At 38.9% G+C, this 21,048-nt stretch overlaps 2 protein-coding genes across 2 annotated transcripts in view; one reads left to right on the plus strand and one right to left on the minus strand.

Annotated features, from left to right (window-relative positions):
* LOC139740956 (uncharacterized) overlaps positions 1 to 14,717 on the minus strand; it is a 33,027-nt gene extending 18,310 nt beyond the window's left edge. The window contains exons 1-12 of the mRNA XM_071651543.1: positions 14,629 to 14,717; positions 12,323 to 12,390; positions 11,834 to 11,894; positions 11,150 to 11,200; positions 10,222 to 10,444; positions 8,676 to 8,783; positions 7,810 to 7,932; positions 7,196 to 7,297; positions 6,268 to 6,390; positions 4,076 to 4,087; positions 2,272 to 2,409; positions 1,251 to 1,362 (exon numbers count right to left, since the gene is read on the minus strand). Coding sequence (XP_071507644.1) covers positions 1,251 to 1,362; positions 2,272 to 2,409; positions 4,076 to 4,087; positions 6,268 to 6,390; positions 7,196 to 7,297; positions 7,810 to 7,932; positions 8,676 to 8,783; positions 10,222 to 10,444; positions 11,150 to 11,200; positions 11,834 to 11,894; positions 12,323 to 12,348 — 1,079 coding nt within the window. The 5' untranslated portion in view covers positions 12,349 to 12,390; positions 14,629 to 14,717. The remainder of the gene's footprint in view (positions 1 to 1,250; positions 1,363 to 2,271; positions 2,410 to 4,075; positions 4,088 to 6,267; positions 6,391 to 7,195; positions 7,298 to 7,809; positions 7,933 to 8,675; positions 8,784 to 10,221; positions 10,445 to 11,149; positions 11,201 to 11,833; positions 11,895 to 12,322; positions 12,391 to 14,628) is intronic.
* Positions 14,718 to 16,712: 1,995 nt separating this feature from the next.
* LOC139740957 (centrosomal protein of 112 kDa-like) overlaps positions 16,713 to 21,048 on the plus strand; it is a 45,568-nt gene continuing 41,232 nt past the window's right edge. The window contains exons 1-4 of the mRNA XM_071651544.1: positions 16,713 to 16,764; positions 18,806 to 18,905; positions 19,369 to 19,435; positions 20,119 to 20,236. Of these exons, the coding sequence (XP_071507645.1) occupies positions 18,815 to 18,905; positions 19,369 to 19,435; positions 20,119 to 20,236 (276 nt within the window). The 5' untranslated portion in view covers positions 16,713 to 16,764; positions 18,806 to 18,814. The remainder of the gene's footprint in view (positions 16,765 to 18,805; positions 18,906 to 19,368; positions 19,436 to 20,118; positions 20,237 to 21,048) is intronic.

Here is a 21,048-nt window from a genome sequence, read left to right on the forward strand (position 1 = left end):
ATTCATGTGTGTTTGTGTAGGAGTTCTCAAGGAGTTGGGAATCCCCCTTTCCTCCCATAATTATTTTTAAAAAAATCATTGCGAGATTGCATCCGTATAATAGAGAGATCCGGATAAAGGGAGGCCGGATAAGAGAGGTTCAACTGTACAATGAAAATAAAATTCATTGTAGTATATTTATTTCCTAACTGCTGTACATAGTAAAATTGTCACAGATACTTTCACAAATTGGTATGTGTCAAATGCAACAGGCAGCATACTAGACGAGACCATACATACAGTAGTACCAGTTGCCCACAATCCATGCAGCACTGACAGTATGGCTTGAAACAATATGTGACCCGCTACAACAAAAGGATCCTAAAGTCGCTGACGGCTGAGGCGAGAAAATCGAGTTTGAAGTCGCACCATCAAAACTGGTCAAAACAATTGGATTTCTGTTTTCGGCATGATTTTGTAGTCTAATGTTTTGTCTATCATTTGCCGAAATTTTGAAGCTAAATGATCAAAGGAAAGGCAAGAAATCAGCATTTTTCTGGGCCATGATTTTCCGACTCTCAACGTAAGAGAAACTTGTCCGAAGATTTGGATTTAGCGCCGCAGCTACACTGTAGACTCCGCCCCTAGCAACAACGGAGTGATCGTATTGGTCAGTGCGTGGCATCCTGATTACTGATTGGTCGTGCGCAGACCACTGGCGCTAAGCTTGAATGAACATACATCGCAGAGGTCGCTAGGAGCATGCCTTCTATTGTCAAGCGGTGAAAACTGTCTCGTCTCCCCTTGATCATGATAGCGTCTGAATGAAAACTTTGAAGGTGTTTTTCTCGAAACTCTGATTTTCTCAACCACTTGACATGCGCTAATAAAATCATCGATATCTCCGCAACCAAGTACTTTTATGAGTTGTGCTACAGGGTTGTATATATGAAATCAATGTAGAAGAGTAAGGGAATAATGTCACGCCATTTTCAGAAAATTGTCCTCCCCCGACTTTCGGATCATTTTGTCGTAGCGGGTCACATATACTTTCATGGGTTGTGGTTTTCCCCCATTTTGATTTTGAACATTATCATCATTGCAGCTCAAAGGTGAATCTCAAAATTCACAAAAATTTCAGCTTGCACACTATAAAGGAGGAGGAAATTTATGAAGTCATTAGAAGACGACGACCAACAGAACTCATTACTTGCGGGGGGGAAAAATAAGATGAAAACCAGCAAAAGATCCTGGGTGAGGGCACTCCTTACCTAACAGACCTCCTGCCTGGAGGAGCCGAGTCTGGTCTGGTAGAGACCACCGCTGATGGAGTGTAACCCCCAAAAGTGAAGTCCTCCTCTTTGGGCTCTTTGGAGGCAGGAGCTAGGGGGTTAAGTCCAAGAGATTACATACTAATTGCCTATAGAGGGCGAACTACATGTACATAGGATGTCTGTGATCACAAAGAGACACAGAACAATTGTGCAAGGTGTACCCCAAGTCTGCACTCTTTGGCTGCTGCGGTGCTACCGCGGAGCGTTGACTGTCACTGCTAAGGGCAAAACCATACTTGTGCACTTCAAACCAATGGCGGACCTCCCTGTGCGCACTCAAAGTAACAATATTACTGTACAGTGCACATTGCGCATTAGCACTTTATTACCGACTGGCATATTGCCTCTTTGGTTAAAGTTCACATTGGGGGTCAACTGGAGTCATCTCAGGTCAGTTGAGGTTAATTGACGAGAAATTACAACTCTGTTCGTGTGCCTACATGTATATGAAAATGGCACAATCACTATGATATTTGCTGGGATAAATTGCAGATGTTCATGGTGCATTGAAAGCGGCAGTCCTTACAAGGACCTGTCTGAGTATTCATTCTGGGATGACTTGTGACAAGAACTTACAGAATACTCGATTCAATAATATCTTTCCTCCCTCGAGAACAATTCCACATTACAATAAGCGTTGATAAAATACAAATTGACAGGCACAGGTTCTGAGAATGTTCTGAGCTACTACCACCCATACATGGAACACTCTGCACATAGTCAATATACCATGTATATCATACAATCATATAGAGACCATAAATTGTATAGTACAGTTTTCCACTTAAAATCATGATGACTGTTGGATTTCGGTTCTGGGCTTTTTTCTTGCAAGGTCTTCAGTGGACAGACTCTGTGAAATCTGCAGTAAAAGGGTATCCTTGGTCTCACTAAGCCTATGAATCTTCACTTTGGTACCACTTTGGAATTCACTGGTGAATAAAATCCTTCTGTGCACCTGTTTGAGGTTTCTTGTACTTGCCGTCCAGTTGGAACTCCCTGGTCCGAGCCTTGCTGGCCGGCGGCTTGTCCAGGATGCTGGTCTTCCCAAACAGTTCGTTGACCTTGGCCTTGGCCGCGAGCTGCTCCTCATCGACTCTGCTGCGTCTGGTCGACTTTTCTGTGCAGGACAGGGAGGTGATCGAGAGCCCCATGAGCAATAGTTCCTCTTATTATTTTTATTTCTTTTATTTTTTTGTGAGAAGAGGCTGCTTGAAGCAAATGAGTTGTGCACAACTAGACAACCATCAATCATATTATAACAAAAATATGGTATCTCCTGACATATGATACTAGGAAAAAGAGGAACAACTTGCTCAGAATAGGAGGAGAGCGTTCAAACAGGTACGGCTGGCAAGGAATAAGCTGGAGCAGGATTGGAAAAGAAAGATAAGGAAGACAGCAGAAGCTAAGAAAGAAAGGAACAAAACAGAAGGGCCAGCAACACAGAGAAGGAAGAAATTAGCCATAATAAGGAAAGCAAGAAACCAAAGGCAACAAGCAGTACGAAAGTTGAAAAAGGTCGCCTTCCAAAATGCACTAATTCAATTCAAACAAGAATTAAAAAATGGTCCGACACACATCTGCACATCCTGCAACCGACTTCTAGGACAACAGTCAAACTGTTTGATATCCATGAATATACACATTTCCAATACAGAACTGCTAAAATGTCAGTCGATGGCTTTGAATACATTTGCTTGTCTTGTCGTAGACATATGAAAGGAAATACAGTTCCTCTTCTAGCAGTAGCCAATGGTTTAGAACTGGATAGTGTTCCTCAGCAGATTGCAGAGTTAAATTCTCTTGAAGCTTTGTTTATTGCAAGAATTATCATTATCATTATTATTATTATTATTATTATTATTATTATTATTATTATTATTACCATTATTATTACCATCATTATTACCATTATTATTATTATTATTATTATTATTATTATTATTATTATTATTATTATTATTATCATTATTTTTATTAATATTATCATCATCATCATTATTATTATCATTACTATTATTATCACTATTATTACCATTCTTATATAGCGCATAATACCATTTATGAAGATTCTAGCTCTGCCAAGAGGAAAGCAGAAAGCTTGTACATGGATGTGTCGTAAATGTACCAATTGAACCTGAACAGCTGGCATCAATCTTGCCATGTGTTGCAATTTCAGACACTTTTGTCACAGTCAAGGTGAAGAGGAAACTGGCTTACAGAGGTCATGTTTACATTCAGACAGTTTGACCCAGAAAGGTGAGGAATGGTCTTCACACTTTGAAATATGACTTGCAGAATCCTCTCTATGATGATGTCATAACTAATGAAAATTGGAGAGAAGACAGTTTTCAATATGACAAAGACCTGTGGGAGTCTATAGGTGAAGATGATGGGAAACAGGCTAATGTGCAATATGACGAACAACGCCAGTAAGCTCAGGAAATCACACGGGATGGGCTGCGAGATACACAGAACCATGAAAGAGACAACAACCAGAAAGATAAAGAACATCCAGACAATCACAAACAAGCTATGGAAGAAGATGAGAGATTGAAGTTCAGTGGCATGCCACTGGATTCTTGCATTCAGGAAAAGGACTACAATAACAAGATTCTTAATGTTGCACCAGGTGAAGGGAAGAAACCTCAAAACATGTACTTAGATACCAGATGCAGAGGATCTGAGCTTTCCACAACTGTTTCCCAAAGGTCGCTTGGATTTTCCCACAAGAGACACAAGCGGTTGTCTCTTAATACTGCCAGGCAAGACTGCTCAATTGTGACCAAAGATTTGCTAGGAATACAGACTACATATTTTCTTTTTCACAGTATAGATCAGAAGCCAAAGAACTGTATGATAGCATGAGTATTGGTCCGAGGAAAGGCAAATACAGGACTGTAACAGCAAGCAATCTGAAGACTAGCATGTCAGATGTAGTGAGAAATGACCACGAGTGAACAGGCAGAAGCAGATGAATCCTGTTTGAACTTGAGATGACGGACACGGCTCAAAACTCCTTGTAAGTTAATGATACCGCTACATATTTTGCCACTGGTTAATCACTGAGTAACAATGTAATGTTTGAGAGGTTATCACCATAGAAATAGGAATCTACTCAATGTGTATATCTCCACGTAAGTGACAGCATTTTTTTTTTAGCTCACAAGTGTACCTAATAGGTTTTCTTTATTTTGTTTATTCATTTTCTTTTTGTTCCGAAATACATGACCAGTTAACTTGTTTTTACAGAGCATTCGTTAAAATTGTGCATATACTGTACACCATAAATTTTTTACCTGGGATGAAACTTACGTGAATTTTGGGAGGAGCCAAGATTCACAAAAGTAAAATGGACACAAAAGTTTGTTGTTTTTTTTCCTTTTTTTCTGCACAATACATAGAATGCTAGTGGCCATTCATGCTGTGAAAAAGATCGTCTGGCCTAATTCACAAAAATTTCATCCCAAGAACGTTTTGGGTTGGAGAGTAATCCTTTCTTTTTCGCTAAAAGAGACACATTCCTCACATATGATCCAATGATAAACTAGTAGTAAGTTAGTTAGTAGTTGGCATCAGCTATCATTACTTCAGTGTCCACTGGCCGTTGGTTAAAAATAGCTACCTTATTACTGGTACCCTGTATAAACTACATCATAGTGACTATTTAAAACCATTTTTTTAAATGATTTTATGATATTTATATTATTTATATTTATATTTATATTCATATTCATATTATTATTAGCACTTTTTTTCTGTTCATGCACAAAATTAATCGGCCAACATGCATTAGGCATGATTATCATCTTATTTGTATATAACTTCTTGCATTGAGAAGCAATGGGTCAATACATCACTTAATCCATGTGAATATTGATTCTTTGTGAGAAATAAGAATACATATGATGTATACCTTCGTGGAATCACTTCTACAAAAATTTGCTGTTACCATAGCAAATTAGTATTTGATACTGCAGCACAACAAGAAAAGTGTCTTGCACAACCACACATTACATCAATCACATTTATAAGTTGAATTTTAGCTTAATTGCTTAAAACCTGAGAGAGTAGTTTGTTCCATAACATTTTGGTATGATATTCATGAAAATGTGCTGTCACCATGGCAAAGCAATATGCCATACTAACATCAAAGGTGAGAAGCAATGAATCAATACATTAGTTAATTTATGTGAATATTGATGCTTTGTGAGAATGTGTGTGATGTTTCATTTCTTGTCTTTCACTAGTGCTGTTAGGCGGGGGTATTAATCACATAGCGGTAGCAGGGTGACACTGCTAAATCCTAAGTATTCTCTGTTACATGTAACGCAGGACACAAAAACAGCACAGAGCTGCAGAATCATTTTCTGCCCTATGTTTAGGTTACCATGTATGTCAGGGATTGACAGTTTATTTCTTGTCTGGTGGCCCTTTTGGGCCACTAAAATCATAATAATAATTAGACAAATTTATATTATAGCACATTTACTATATAAATATGCTCTACTGCGCCGTGATGTAACAAAGCTCCAAGCATTGGTACTGATCAAACACACACACACACAAAAATAAGCAACAAATGTTTAAATCTGAAATTTTGGTGGCCAAAAAAAAAAAGAGACATGCAGTGACCCAGAATAATAGCAAAAGTAACAATCCATTATCCGATCAGGCCACCTAAAAGATAGATTTGGTGGCCCAACACCAATCTTAAATGGGTGTAGGCCATCAGGACACCACTAATGTCAAGCCTTGTTGTGTTTCTTGTCAATGTTTTCATCATTCTTGATAAATGAATGAAAAATGAAGGAATGAATACGAAAATGTAAGATAGAAGAAAACTGATTATTGAGACAGAGTGTTCGGTTCAAGTTTGCTACAAATTTGTACGCCACATGCCTAAGGCATCATCTGGAAAAGGAATCATGTAAATGGCCAAGTCACTCACCCCTCGGTGTCTCATCAAAGCCGAGCCCGCCAAGGAGATCATCGTCATCACCGAAGTCGATGTCGTCGGTCTTCTTGCTGCTCTGTTTGGCGGTTTGCTTTCCTGCTCCCTTGGCTCCCTTTTCTGCAGATGTGAGCAATACGAAATGTGAGGCACATAATCGAAAAGCGCCCTAAAAACTTGACATTGGGCCCTAAAAGTTCATTGACCCCTGCCTGTGACCTTTAACCTTGAGGTGACCTTCATACTTAGTAAAAGGTAAAACTTTGTATGACCACTCTTCCCTCTAAGTTTGATTCAAATTGAAGCCCAGAGTACAGAGTTATTGAAGTTTTTATAGCATTACAGGCAGACGACGGACGGACGGGACGACGGACGGACAGACGCCGCAGGCGATCCCTTAGTCTCCCCTCACCTCCGGTGGGCTCGACAAAAAACAATCACAGCATCAGCATACATCTCAGAAAGTTTTTGTGGGGAACAGGAAAACTCTGCAAGAAGGTTAAAAACTCTCTACTTCTAACCAAGCTAAGTGCATATGTATTCCTTTTGTCTTTATTACACATGCATGATACAAGTAAGCACATATTTTGCTGAATATGCCATCTACTTCCAGTGAATATATTGCAAACTGGGACTTGAAAAACAATTCTGCACGTACTTGAAGTTGTGATGAAGAACCAGTAACCAACTGAGAAATAATTATCATCCTTTTTAGGAGAAACATTGATTCTCCACTTTGGAGACAATATACAATGCATTTGTGTTACTGCCGGCAAAATTTTTCACAAGCTGTTAGCTTCCAAATGTTGGTCAACTTGCAAAGTTCGCAAACGAATAAACACACTGCACAGTAAACTGTATATGCAATAAAAGCTACAGCGCGGGAGGCAGGATGCCTGTGGATTCAGCATGGGCATTAACGTACCCCTTGGGGTACTCTCCGGTCCTGTGTCCTCCGGGATGCTGTCCCCACCTGGACTGGCACCAGTACTCCCCTTCTGGGTGACCGATGGAGTGGGATCTGAAGCTTTTGGAATAAAGACACATGGAAATAGATTGTGATTAAAAACATCAGTCCTGCATGCAAGACATGCAGCCTTCTAATAGTAGGTCAAGCGCTATGGGGAAAAAAAAAAATCATCTCAAATGTTGAAGACTAGTCCCGAGTTTTCTTGGGCTGGGGTGAATGGGAAATACGTGTTATAGCGAAATCAGTCCATCTTCATTGGGTTAAGAGTGATAACATTTTTAGAATTTCTGAAGAGCAGGAATGCAGTGCAACACACACCATATCTAGATTTCATTTTTCATCAACAGCTGTCAATATTTCTTATTCTAATTTCAAGCTGCCTTACAGAAATAATGACTTGCAAATTTCTCATAACGTGTTTTCATATTGCTACAAAACAACAGATCAAATACACAGTTGTCACATTCTAGCTTCTACAAACCAAAAAAAGACCCCCCCCCCCAAAAAAAAAAAAAAAAAAAAAAAAAAAAATTATGTATTCCCTGAACTTTGAGCTTTCTGGCTCTCACCTCCAGCATCAGTGCTCAGTTTCTGAGCCCCAGCCTTCATTGATATCTTGCTTGTTTTCTTCTTGGGCTTGGGCTCATCCTCATCAGACAGCAGGCCAGCCAGGGGGTCATCCTCATCAAATTCTACCATTTTGGGAGAGAGAGTCAGAATGGTGCTTACGTGGTCCACTTAATTATCTTCTCCATTCTTTATTATCATTTACCACATCTTCATTGAGCATGTGACAACAACATACAATAACATACCATAGCTATTACATATACCTTGTATCTTAATTACATTGTACATGCTTCGTATATGTTTACTGTATGATATTTCAGCCCAGACATTCTGCTATTTGTGAAATATTTGAAAAGATTTCGCAAAGAAATATTTGAAAAGAAGAGAATTAATCAAGGATGCTACACCTCAAGAATAACAAAGTAGTAATGAGACGAAGGTAAACCCTTTCTTTTCGTTTCGTTTTTAAGTTAGCGGAATAACCCCACAAATGAATTTTTTATAAAATTGTCAAATCATCTGCAAATCTTTCTTGAAGTTAAACTAAACATAACTCTCTGTGCTTTGTAATGACTCCTACCAAAGACAAGTTAATGTCAAAGTCTGGCTACAGATTCAACTCTGACAAACTTTGGGAGGGATTCACTCACTGAGGGCTGCAAAGCTATTTAATATTTTGAAGAGTATATGTACAACAGTGCATTTAGAAATTACACTGGCACAATCATACACGTTCAAAAAGAAATACAAACATACAGACACACATACAGCTATGCTCATTCATACTTTAATATGCACCAATGACCATGGGCAATAAATGACACATTAATGATAATGCCATAGGAATTGAGATGCATTCACCTACCTCCAAAGTCAAATGCCTTCGACTGAGGCTTAGACCTGACAGGGGCGGTTTTAGACAACGAAGATGGTTTCTCGCCTTCATCTCTCTTTGAAGCCTCTGGTAAATTTCCTGGAGAGAAGAAAGACACACAGTATTTAAAGATAATAAAAAGTTTTGGTACCTCAAAAGTTTCCCTGAATTTCCTTGTCTTGGTTTGTGTTTCACGTTACAGTACATTGTCTGTGAGAATTACTCGCCCCAAAGTGCTCTCATGTCTTAGTAATCATGCAATAATGGTTTCGTACCAGAGCCGTCGCCGTACGGCGTCGATAAATATTGTACGAAACCACTGACTGCGACCAGCAGCATGCAGCCCATTGTACGCATAGCTAACTGCGACCAGCAGCCCCATACGCATAGCGTAATGGGGCTTCGCATTGTAGCATTCAGGATCATGACAGAATTAGTATCGCGGGTAAATGGCAACTTAAAATCCAAAAATTTCTTCGATTTGAAGACTTACCAATTAAGTTGAAGTATTGAAAACAGGCTTCGAACAACGTTTGGTTCTGCAAATAGTCCCTTATTTTTCGAATTGATGACTGAATGTGACTCAGTCGAGAGGACCTTGGGAGAGCTACTACACTGACTACTACGGCCAGCACATGCGCACACAAACATCTTATCCGTTGATGGATTTGAACTTTGTGCACATGTGATGTGTTCGCATGCACTGGCTGTAGTATTCAGTGTATGGTAGCTCTCCCAAGGTCCTCTCGACCGAGTCACATTCAGTCATCAATTCGAACAGAAAGGGACTACAGGCAGAACCAAACGTTGCCCGAAGCCTGTTTTCAATACTTCACCTTAATTGGTAAGTCTTCAAATTGAAGAATTTTTGGGATTTTAAGTTGACATTTATCCTGCGATACTAAATCTGTCATGATCCTGAATGCTACAATGCGAAGCCCGATTACGCTATGCGTATGGGGCTGCTGGTCGCTATGCGTATGGGGCTGCTGGTCGCAACAAAAATGATATCAAGTCTTTTATTTCCCCCTTTAAACAAGTCGTGTTAACCAATTTGAAATTTGTGTGGTGGAAAAACAAGTACAAAAACTTGAGTCCATTCGCAGAATCATTCCAGCATACTTGCAGTGCATGTAAAAAACAAAAACAAAAACAAAAACAAAAACAAAACACAGAATTCTAATATGCCTTAAGTCACTGGTATTAAATCAATTGAAACAATGCCAAACAAGTATCTGTCATAAAGACCTTAACTTAAAAATTGCTTAGCTGTTTGAACCATCTATTGTAGAGCACCGAATTCAGGCACAATGAACAGTTTTCCATTCTTGTGAATGAAATATTCACAATGCTGCAAATGTTCTAAGACTTGCAATAAAGTAAACAAGCATGTCATAAGAAAATTGATGTACAAGTAGATAAATACACATCATGTATACACACAAACACACACACACACACACACACACACACACACACACACACACACACACACAAATAAATAAAAAATAAGGATACAGATGGTGGAGACTTGTACCTTTGCCATCCCTTTTCCCCAAGTCATGGGTCTTGAAGATGTCGTCCTCCTCCAAGCCACTGTCTATAGTGAAAGTATCCCTCCTACCAAGACCAGCAGGGCTGGGCGTGGTCCTCGAGAGAGGCGAGGGATCCCTCTTGGGGTTATCCTTCTTGGTGGAAGCAGAACTCTTCTTGGGCTTCAGGGAGGAGCTAAACAGAGCATCATCCATGTCATCCATATCCTGGCAAGGGCGTGAATTAAACACAGACAAATAAAAAAACAGGGTGTTAACCACAGGAGCAATGATAATGAAGGGATTATCAGATTAAGCTGAAATTAGGCATGCCTTATTAACACATGTTGTTCATGATTAATGACAACTTTGAAAGCAGTAGCATTATCCTTTCAAAAGTTATTAGAGTTGAAAATGATGAGCGTATACAGGGTTTGTAAGAAATGAAAAGGGGACTCTATTAGAAACATCTAATCACACTGTTCTACAATAAAGCGCTTGAGAAAAACTGCTAAAAACACAGTTTCCTGTTTGTTTTATGATCCCAAACTTTAACATAATGTAGAAGAAGACTTGCTCTTTCAGAAAATATGAAAAACTTAAGATTGGCTAGATTGACCAATTTCACCTATTTTCAGTCCTCACACAAATTCACTGCATGCGACTTTTTGTTCATTTTGTGATGCACGGTCACATATATCAACAGAAGAGAAACATACGTGCAGATGAATTTAAAGATAAATAGATCAATCTATTAAAAGATGGACGGACAGATCGATTCCTATTGAGAGTGAGTAAAGAAAAGAAGAGGAAGAAAGGGAAGGACAAGAAGGAGTAGATGATGATCATGATTTGGCTGGACATATTTAGCCCAAACACATCGTTTTTAAAGTAAGCTACAAGTATGTACGATAAGACTATTTCCACACTTACAGCCAATGCCTTTGTGAGGGCTGCGACATCGGCATCTGATACACTGGAGTCCTGAAATACAAACAATTGAAATCCATTAGTATAAACTACAGAATACACATTCAAATAGTTGAATGTAGCCACGAATTGTATCAACAGATGCAATCTATGAAATTATAAGTCTCTTTAAAAAACTATAATATCAATAATGAGATTTCTAAAAAAAACAATTACCCTTCTTTTCTGAGTATATCTCATCTATGCATAAACTTTATTTACTTTGACGGAAATCTGCATTTGATTTCTTAAATTGTGATATACATTGTGAACCACTCTCACAACGATCATGCAGAAAGTCATGGTTAGTGAGAATTTTGTGCAAATTAATGACAAAAAATAGACAACATATGAGCATGACCAATTTATTTTCCTAATTTGAAAGAATTTTGGAGAGAAAATAGATACTTTGACTCCTATACCATCCCCAAAAATCTGAATTAAAAAAAAAAAAAGTATGATTATCAAATCATAACATGATAGCATAAGTGCCAATCAACTCATAACACAATCACTTAAAATCAAATAATGATCCACACAGTACGGTAATCATTTACGTAAATCATTTACGTAAATGCATATATGTAAATGGCATGGGGGGAGGGGGAGGACAAGAGGTAAACCCCACTACCTTTAATTTCTACTGACCTCTTCACTCGCATTGATGTCGGCAGCCAGGGAACTATAGAAGTCCTCATCTTTGGCTGGTCTATGGGAGCAACAAAGTGCAAAAATTTGGAGCAAAAAAAGAAAGGTGTAAGAATCCACATACTCTCAGATGGAAAATGAACAAACAAACAAATGAACAAACATACAGAATAGAGTTGCTGTCACTAGTACCAGATATAATCCACATCACAACCTTCTCACTTTCTTTGTATGTTTGGTTTGTTTAAATGATAAAAAAAGGAAAAAACAATGTAATTACTAACATCAATATTCTTAATGTTATACCCCTACCAATATTTTCAATATTACCATTCAGCATAATAATATTTCCAGCAAGTTGGTATCTTTAAGATATCAAATTTTGAATCATTCCTATTATCTCATCTTTCATGTTTGCAACTCGCTAAAAAAAGAAGGAAAAAAAAAATTTCATGCTTTTTCAAAAGCCAGCATGCTACTTTTACTTACGCTGAAGATTTCTTTCTTGTAGTCATTGTCAAAACTCTCTCTGAGCAGTGAACACATCAATCACACATCTGAAAGATACAAAAGTATAACCAGAAACATTCACAACAGTGCCCTCATAAAACTTTTGCGAATTGGAGCCTACAGCCGTTTTCACAGCATGGAACTTTCGTAAATTGCTTCTGACACTCAAATCATTGTGTAGAAAAAAACAATTTTGCGTGCATCATACTTTCACAAATCTTACAGCCTCACAAAATTCCAAAAAGTTTCATGCAGATGGTGAAAACTGCTGGTTTTGCCATTTAGTCATGAATTCACTCCTGCCTGACCATGCTTGTAAGGGGAAGTCCCTAAAAACATATTTGTTTGAATGAGAACAGCAAAATGCGACGAACAGTTCAGTGAAAATTGACCAAATTCTGAAATTTTGAAGGTGTGACAAATGAACAGAAATTGACTAGAGTCTACTCAGTTTCATGTAGCATGTGCAGACAGTTAGCAAAGTCATAGTATAGTTGCGTATGAGAGACCCGCACCTCATCATAGTTAATATGTACATTTGAATATTTCGTCACTGAATTTCTATGAAATCCCACTCACATACAGGAAAAATGCTGAAGATTCCAGTAGAACCACAAGTTCACTGATCGATACCAGAAATTTACAGCTATCGTCCTCAAACAAATCTTACCACCTCACGAAATTCCCAAGTTTCATGCAGACAGTGAAAACTGCTGCTTTTGCCATTTAGTCATTCATATTAGATTACATGCCTGCTGCGAAGCTGCCTGACCATGCTTTAAAGGGAAGTCCCTAAAAACACATTTGTTTGAATGAAAACAGCAAAATGCGAGGAACAGTTCAGCAAAAAGTGAACAAATCCTGAAATTTTGAAGGTGTGACAAATCAAACAGAAATTGACTAGGGTTCTACTCAGACGCATGTGCAGACAGTAACTGCGACCAGCAACCCCAAAACGCGTAGCGTAATGGGGCTGCGCACTGTAGCATTCAGGATCATGACAGGGGTAGTATATCGCGGATACATCAACTTAAAATCGAAAAATTTCTTCAATTTGAAGACTTACAGACCTGGGAAGTTGAAGTGTTGACAACAGGTAACGTGCAGCGTTTGGTTCTGCCAATAGTCCCTTTCTGTTCGAATTGATGACTTAATGTGAGGAACCTGGGAGAGCTACACTGAATTGACGGCCAGCGCATGCACACACATATGCACATCACATGCGCACAAATTTCAAATCCATTGACCGGATAAGATGTCTGTGTGTGCATGCGCTGGCTGTCATTTCAGTGTAGCTCTCCCAGGTTTTTCTCGACCGAGTCACATTATTAAAGTCATCAATTCGAACAGAAAGGGACTATTGGCAGAACCAAACGTTGCACGTTACCTGTTGTCAACAGTACAACACTTCAACTTCACCGGTATAAGTCTTCAAATTGAAGAAATTTTTTGATTTTAAGTTGATATTTATTCGCGATACTACCCCTGGCCCTGTCATGATCCTGAATGCTACAGTGCGCAGCCCCATTACGCTACGCGTTTTGGGGCTGCTGGTACGTCGCAGTTAGTGCAGACAGTAGCCCGAGCAGACGCTGTAATTACGCTGTGCGAATACAGCCTGTCGCGACATACCATGTACAGCGACTGGGCTGTGTATAGTTATGCAGACAGTTACGTTAGCAATGGAGGTGTCTCATACTTCCTTCTTCTTTGCTTGAATTCCTCCAGTCAGGAAAACTGCTAAAGTTGCAGAGTTGTCTAAAATGTGAGGTCTATGTCACATAATGAATAGTCACAAACAAGGTTACTTTGATGAATGAATAGTCACATAATAGGTACTAACGTTAAGTCGTTAGCTGGGAGACATTCTTGACATGATTCATCCCACCACAATACACATGCTCAAATGTATAAAAATGCAACATCCCGTCCCCTCATTCCGGGGTATTCAGAGCTCCCTGCCGCAGTTAGCACATCCGTGTAAGGGACGGAGACACATCCAAAAGCACAGTGCACAGTGGCAGTGCATACACACAGGGGACAATCCTCATCTAGGGCCTACCGCCCGACGCCGACGAGAGGCCGAGCCATGGCCATCCAGGCGACATTCGTTTCGCATCGTCCCCGCTGCGCTCTTGGACCGGACCCGCAACCCGAGCCGAGAATGCGAATGTGTTTCTCACTCACGCTCTAGTGTTTTAGGATACCACCACCTGGCATTTGCAGTGCCATATAAAACTGCAAAACTACATCCCTGTATATAAGACAAAAAAGAACGTGTTTACCTTCATTGTTTTCCACTCGTAAGTGACAGCTACAGAGCTCAAATTTGCTGCGCTCGATGTTCATGGCTAATCTGGCTAACTTACAGTTAGTTGTGTGTTAAGCTAGCCGAGCGAGCCCGAGCGCAGTGTGTACGTACGTGTATACTTACTCTAGCTCGCGAGCTACTAGTATTATCCTAGCGCTGGCATCATTAGCATCGCGTCCATCTCAACAGTAAATCAAAATCATGCAGAAATTGGAACAAGAATAAAACAAAATGACGTATAATTTGACAGTAACAGAAGAAATAAAGTTATATAAAATAAAATAAAAATATATTTATATTTTTTCCATGTCGAAACTTAAAATTTACAAACAAATAATATGATAAATATTAAACATTTTGTGACCAAGAAATGAGTGGTGCTCCTTTTTTCACTTACACCATAGGGCCAAACGCCATTTATTCTGGCGCGTTCACTGCAATACGAATATCAGGAGAAGGACAACAATCTTATGACTTTTTCAAAACAAAATAATGGTCTGCTACTGAGTTCTGCCATTTGAGATTGTATAAATCTCTATTGCCTGATGTGGTTGAGATATTATTCCGGAAGTTTTGTACCTTAGTTACACCAAGGAAATGATTTTAAGTCATATAATTACAGTTAATATGTCGGAGTACGAGAGCCCACAAAATGTGCTAGTGTAAACGGAACTGATCGGTAAAGTGGTGAATACAGAGTGAAATTTAGTGTATCATTATTATGAGGATGGGAGGAGGAGCAAAAACTGAAGGAGGGGAGCGGAGCGAGAGCAGGGAAAGAGTACCTGCTTTGCTTGGTTTATAAGGAATACCTTGACTTGTCGAGTCAATTCTTACCAAAAGTAAGCGTGTGGACCCAAACTGTCATAATTGTGAGAGAAATCACTGAATAAAATAGACAAGAATGTGTTAATGTGGTGATCATTGTATGTCCACGGTGAGTCTACAACGACCAACAACAAGTACTAAGAATAATGAAAAGGGGGAAAATAAATATGCCCTGTTTGTTACAGGAAGATGAATCTATACATTCCTAGATACATATAGTATTTAAAGGGATGGTACACTATTGGTGGAGATGAGAATTGGGATTTTAACTTTTTGCGAGATACCAAGAAAACACCTATGAAATAGTACTTTAATAGGCCTACAGAGCACACCATTTTAAGAGGAATTCAAAGTTTATTTGATGAAAATCGGGTTTGGAATGACTGAAACATCCAAAAAAAAAGTAAAACAAAACGATCGTAATAAAAGGTGGGTCCCACACTTTATTAAAATCGCTCTGTATTTGGATATCTCAGCCATTTCAAAACTAATTTTCATCAAATAAATGTTGAATTCCACATGGAATTACATGTTCTTTCATATTTCATAAGAGGTTTCTCATTATCTCACTGAAAAATGTTAGAAACCAAAGATTAGGTCTCAACCAAGACTATACGATCCCTTTAAATCTGCGCTGTAAATTAATCAATTCTTTACCTTTTGCTTGAAAAACTAGGTGGGTGGATATTCAAAATAATACGTTTTAATCAACAATCTCTCTTTTCTTCATAGGCATCACATTCGAGAATGTAATGAAATTCATCTCCTATACAATATTTTACTTGCATTTTACACAAGTTCTCAGTTCAACTTCAAGGGGTATTATGTTCATACTTTTAACTGCCAGAAACAACATCTATCTCTATTAGGTTTGGGGACAAAAATGTTCAAATATTTTCCATAACACAACTCATCCTTACATATCCTATAAGTTGTACAGCTACGTGAGTTATTTAGATAAAAATTCCACTCTTGTTCGAAATCTTAATCCTAGCCAAAGAGATTTTCTCCTCTCGGTAAATCTCTTGATCCTAGCATGAACTGTAGGTCCACAGTAGTAGTGGGACAACTTAGCACTGTGCCAGTGTGCATGTAGTAGTCTTGGCGCAGACTCCTTTACGACGAATAAGGGTTTGTGTGCTATTATACTGTACATACTGGATGCTAGCGCCTGCAAACTAGACAACGGCAGCTATTATTGGATGACGGTTGATAACGATCGATACAGGACTTCGGTCTAGGTTCTTTCTCCTGTTCTGCTGGCCGGGGGGAACAAACTATCGTGAGTTCTCGAAGGTCCAAATAGTATTGAATTACTAGTACCAAATACATTGAAGTTGGCGATATGTATTGTCCGTTAATTTAAATTGGAACGTTAGATTTTTTCTCTTCACAAACTGCGCCAGTCCCAAACGTTGGTTATGGTGTTATGTTTGTTGTGAGTGAGGAAACCCCAACTGTTTTAGTGTTTACTAGCCTACACTATTAGTGTTACCCTTCTACAAATAACAATGACGATGTACCTCCGCCTAACTGGTTAGAGTAGGAGGTTATGTTATTGTCAGAGTTTGTTTGTAACTTGTTACTTGTTGAAATAATCCCGTGTCGAAATAATCACTTGTTGAAATAATCACATGTTTGTCTGCCTCTTTGCACTGTACTACTGTAGTATTTTAATTAGTAACTCAAAAAGTTGTAAACGGATTTGACTGAAACTTTAAAGGAAAATTTGATAATGACAAGGGTCGATGATTAAATTCTGGTAGTAAATTTATGAAGGATTTTTGGCATACTCGTGAAATAGGCCCCACCACACTGCGTGTCCGTACATAGATAGTACGGTGGCTCGCCAGTTTATACTTGTGAATTCAGCCCCTCCGTGTGACATTCCTCGGTAGATCAGCACGGCGGTGGGTCTTTCTGCCACAGTATAATACTCGTGAATGCGGCCCCACCAAACGGCGTTTATGCGAAATTGATACAGCGGTGGGGCTGATTTCCACAGCATAGCATCTTTCGTCCTCCCTTTCTCCCATTTTTTCTTTGGTCTTCAACTTTTTATTCTCGGAGACGGAAGGACTCCCTAATGTCCCTCAACTAATTTAATGGCCAATTTAACCATGAATACAACGCTACCTAACCCTACCTATTAAACCCTCACCTAACTAACTTTGCTTGCTAACGCACGGGTGCACGCGCAGTGCGGTGGGGCCTATTTCACGATTTTGCCAGACTTAAAAAAAAATCTTTTGGCCAATAAGGTCAATACTATAACAGTCAAAGTGACAATGAACTTCAACAACAATGAAGTTCAAGCTGTGCCAATTGTAGGTTTGCATTGTATGCACACTTACAGAAGTGCATGCTCAGTGCGAGATGCTGTGCAGCATGCAGGAAGCTGATATGGTGAACACAAGGGTAAACGCAAGGCTTGTTTAGCTGGTTATCATCAATTGGGAAATTTGGCTATTTTCAGCATACATAACGTATGGCTGGAAATGAGCTGCTTGGCAGAGGTCTGCACTCTCCGAGACCAAGTACTATTCAGTATTCTAGTTACAGCTCACTCCCGTTATAACGAAATTCTGGTTACAACTAAGTAAAAATTCATTCCACATTATCCACTCTGTGTATTTTTATTGTTTATTTGTTCGGTTATAACGAAATTTCGATTATGAGAAAAGAAAACTGTGTGGTCCCGAGGACTTCGTTATAATGGGAGTCCACTGTATCAAAATTATAGATGGGTCTAGAAGGAAAGTTATTAAAGTATGGATTCTATCAATAACTAGCTAGGGTTCTTGACCTACACTACAGCTCACAGTAATTAGCAGTAGACACTATCTTTGAATTTCCTGCTCAACAGGAGGTAACGCACCAGATGGAACTGGTCAAGCAAAGCTATTAAATCTCACTTTAGTCACAAGCTAAGTGCATATGATTCAAAAACTGATTGCTATGAAAGATAAGGACAATCCTATGATGCGACACTGGCTTGATCTTTATTTTTTTATGCTATAAGTTCCCTAGCACTTGGGTAGTTGCCGTAAGTTGTTGTTTTTACTGTGATTAATCTTTCAGGGTTAGGTGCTTTAATGTAAAACTTTTCTTTCTTTCTTTCTTTTTCTTGAGCATGGAGAACAGCAGGTTAGATGAAAATACCTGTATCCAAGAGATGTAGAATCTAAATAGGAATCATTGAAAAAGTTAACATCACAGTCATATATTATAATGACAAACATACATACAATATGATTTTAAATATGGTCGCAATACATGTTCTACTAATGGTATCAAATATTTTCATTCAACTGCATCCATAGGTCTGCATAATGGCAGAGGACAGTCCAGAACTGGACGATGAGTTTGACAAGTTTCTTGCGGAGATGAAGCCACATGTCCTGAAATTACCTCATGCATCAGGTAAGTACCACAAGTATGAAACATCTTTTCTGGAGAAAAGGTGGAGGGAGGGGGGGGGGGGGGGGGATTTACTTCAAAGACAGCAGGCAATCATTTTTAGGCTGTGGGACTAAAGAAGCGATACAGCGAAATCTACCTGTACAGCAGAGATCTACAGATTCTGACCAATGGTATCTGTCGGGGATACTCTTCATAATTGACATAGTTCATCTGTCATATATGTCTCCACACAGTAAGTACATGATATATATATATGAGGAGGTGGTTAACTGTAGTATTGTTAGGAATTTTAGTGATAACTGAGTCAAGCTCTGAAATTCTCTTGTGGCAGTTCTTGGGGTCATTCCTGAATATTGGTCGCTTGCAACATTTCCTCTGTATTGCTTACCATTGCATTACAGACATTGTGTTGTCTTGTAGTTGCTTCTTTCAGATCACATCCTTTTTCTGTCTGCTTTCCCAGAGAGGCAGCGTTGCGCACTGTGGATCAAAAAGTTGTGCGAGGCCCCTGGACATGGAACAGTTGGCAGGTGAGAGAGGTTGCTCTTGTTGTGTAACCAGCTGCGATTCTGTGTGGTGGTGACCTGGCCTTGCAAATAGTGTGTCTGGTGCTTGCAGTCAAGTACAGTAACCATTTAACAATATGTTCTTGTTTTGTTTTTGTTTTTGTTTTTTTGATTGTTGAAGAATAGACATTTGTTCTTCTTTGCACTGTGACAGTGAAATTAACCAGTCACATATATATATATAATTACCCATGCTAAGTGTGAATTCCCATGTCAGGGATTTTGCTGACTTGTGATAAGAGATATTCATACAGTCAACCTCGCCTAAGGCAAATCTATGTGAACAGAAGAAATAGCTTCGACTTGGAGGAAATTTGACTTATGAGGGATTAAAATCAATAAAGTATGAAGAGAAGAGGACTTGAAAAGACCTTTGACTTAGGCGATTATTCGACTTATGCGAAGTAGACTATGGCAAGGTTGACTGTAGAACCTTACAATGTATGTACAGTTAAGTCTAATGTAATACTATGTCTCTTTCAATTAAAAAGGCATATACTAGATCTAATACCTAATATATACTTTAATTTAAGCCAATTGTTATAAATGTATTTTTGCTTTGTATGATCTACCCTATTTTTGTTTCTCTGTCAGAAAGACTAGTCAGTAAAATATATAAACATTGCCATATTCTGTGGTACTTTCAGGAAAAACAGGAACATGTACACTAAGCTACTGATCCACATGCTTAAGAAAGGTATGCTGGAGGGCCCATTTAGCAGCAGGCCAGACCCAGGCCCTTTGCCTACGCTTCCCGCATACACGGTGAGTATGGACGTACCCATGTAACTGGGAATAGTATCCCTCCCAGTCCAAGCTTTCACAAATTCCGTCAACTTTGATAGGAAGATGAACTTTAAGACACCAGAGTACATGTACTCAAATATTGGCTGAAAATGTTCTGAAATTGTTCAGTGGTGGACAGTGAAACATATTTGAATACACCACTGTTCTCTCTGATTATTAATGCATTAGGAGCCATATTAATCCAAGTGAGTTTACTGAGTGATCATAAAGTGAACATTGTACTTGTCGTTTTCCAATTTTAGTCTTTGATAATCCGATTCGGATTATCACTATAGTTCTCTTCCATATTGACTTCCAGCTGAGAGGCTTATACAGGTGAGCGTTAACGAATACATGTAAAGAAACCAAAGGAGTGAAAAAAAAAAAATGTCATCTCCATTAGCAGTCATTTTTCTCACAGACTGTGATGCTTTCATTTTGATAATAGAGTGTAGCCTCAGTTTATTAAGCTGTTTCTCCATTGTCAGCAATAAGGAAGGAAATCACTACCGGGGACTGATTTCATATAAGAGGGGTCTGTAAAGACTGACAGTTGCTGTAATTGCAGTTACCATGGTAATAAATCTTGGACTCACATCTGAATGGTTGCTGCACGAATGCTGCCACAAAAACCGCAATTATTGCAATCCCTCAATTTGTTGGAAAGAGGTTTATGAAATATTGCCCTGGTATTTGGATGTTTGAATCTGTGGCAAATCCACCTGTGTCATGTAAAAAAGAGGGTTGCTATTTTCCGTATCCGAGCAATTACCCCCAGAGGGCAATTACCC

The sequence above is a fragment of the Diadema antillarum genome, unplaced genomic scaffold, assembly GCF_040938485.1.
Source record: "Diadema antillarum isolate AM-2024a unplaced genomic scaffold, OU_Dant_1.0 seq00000891_RagTag, whole genome shotgun sequence".
Lineage (NCBI taxonomy): Eukaryota > Metazoa > Echinodermata > Echinoidea > Diadematoida > Diadematidae > Diadema > Diadema antillarum.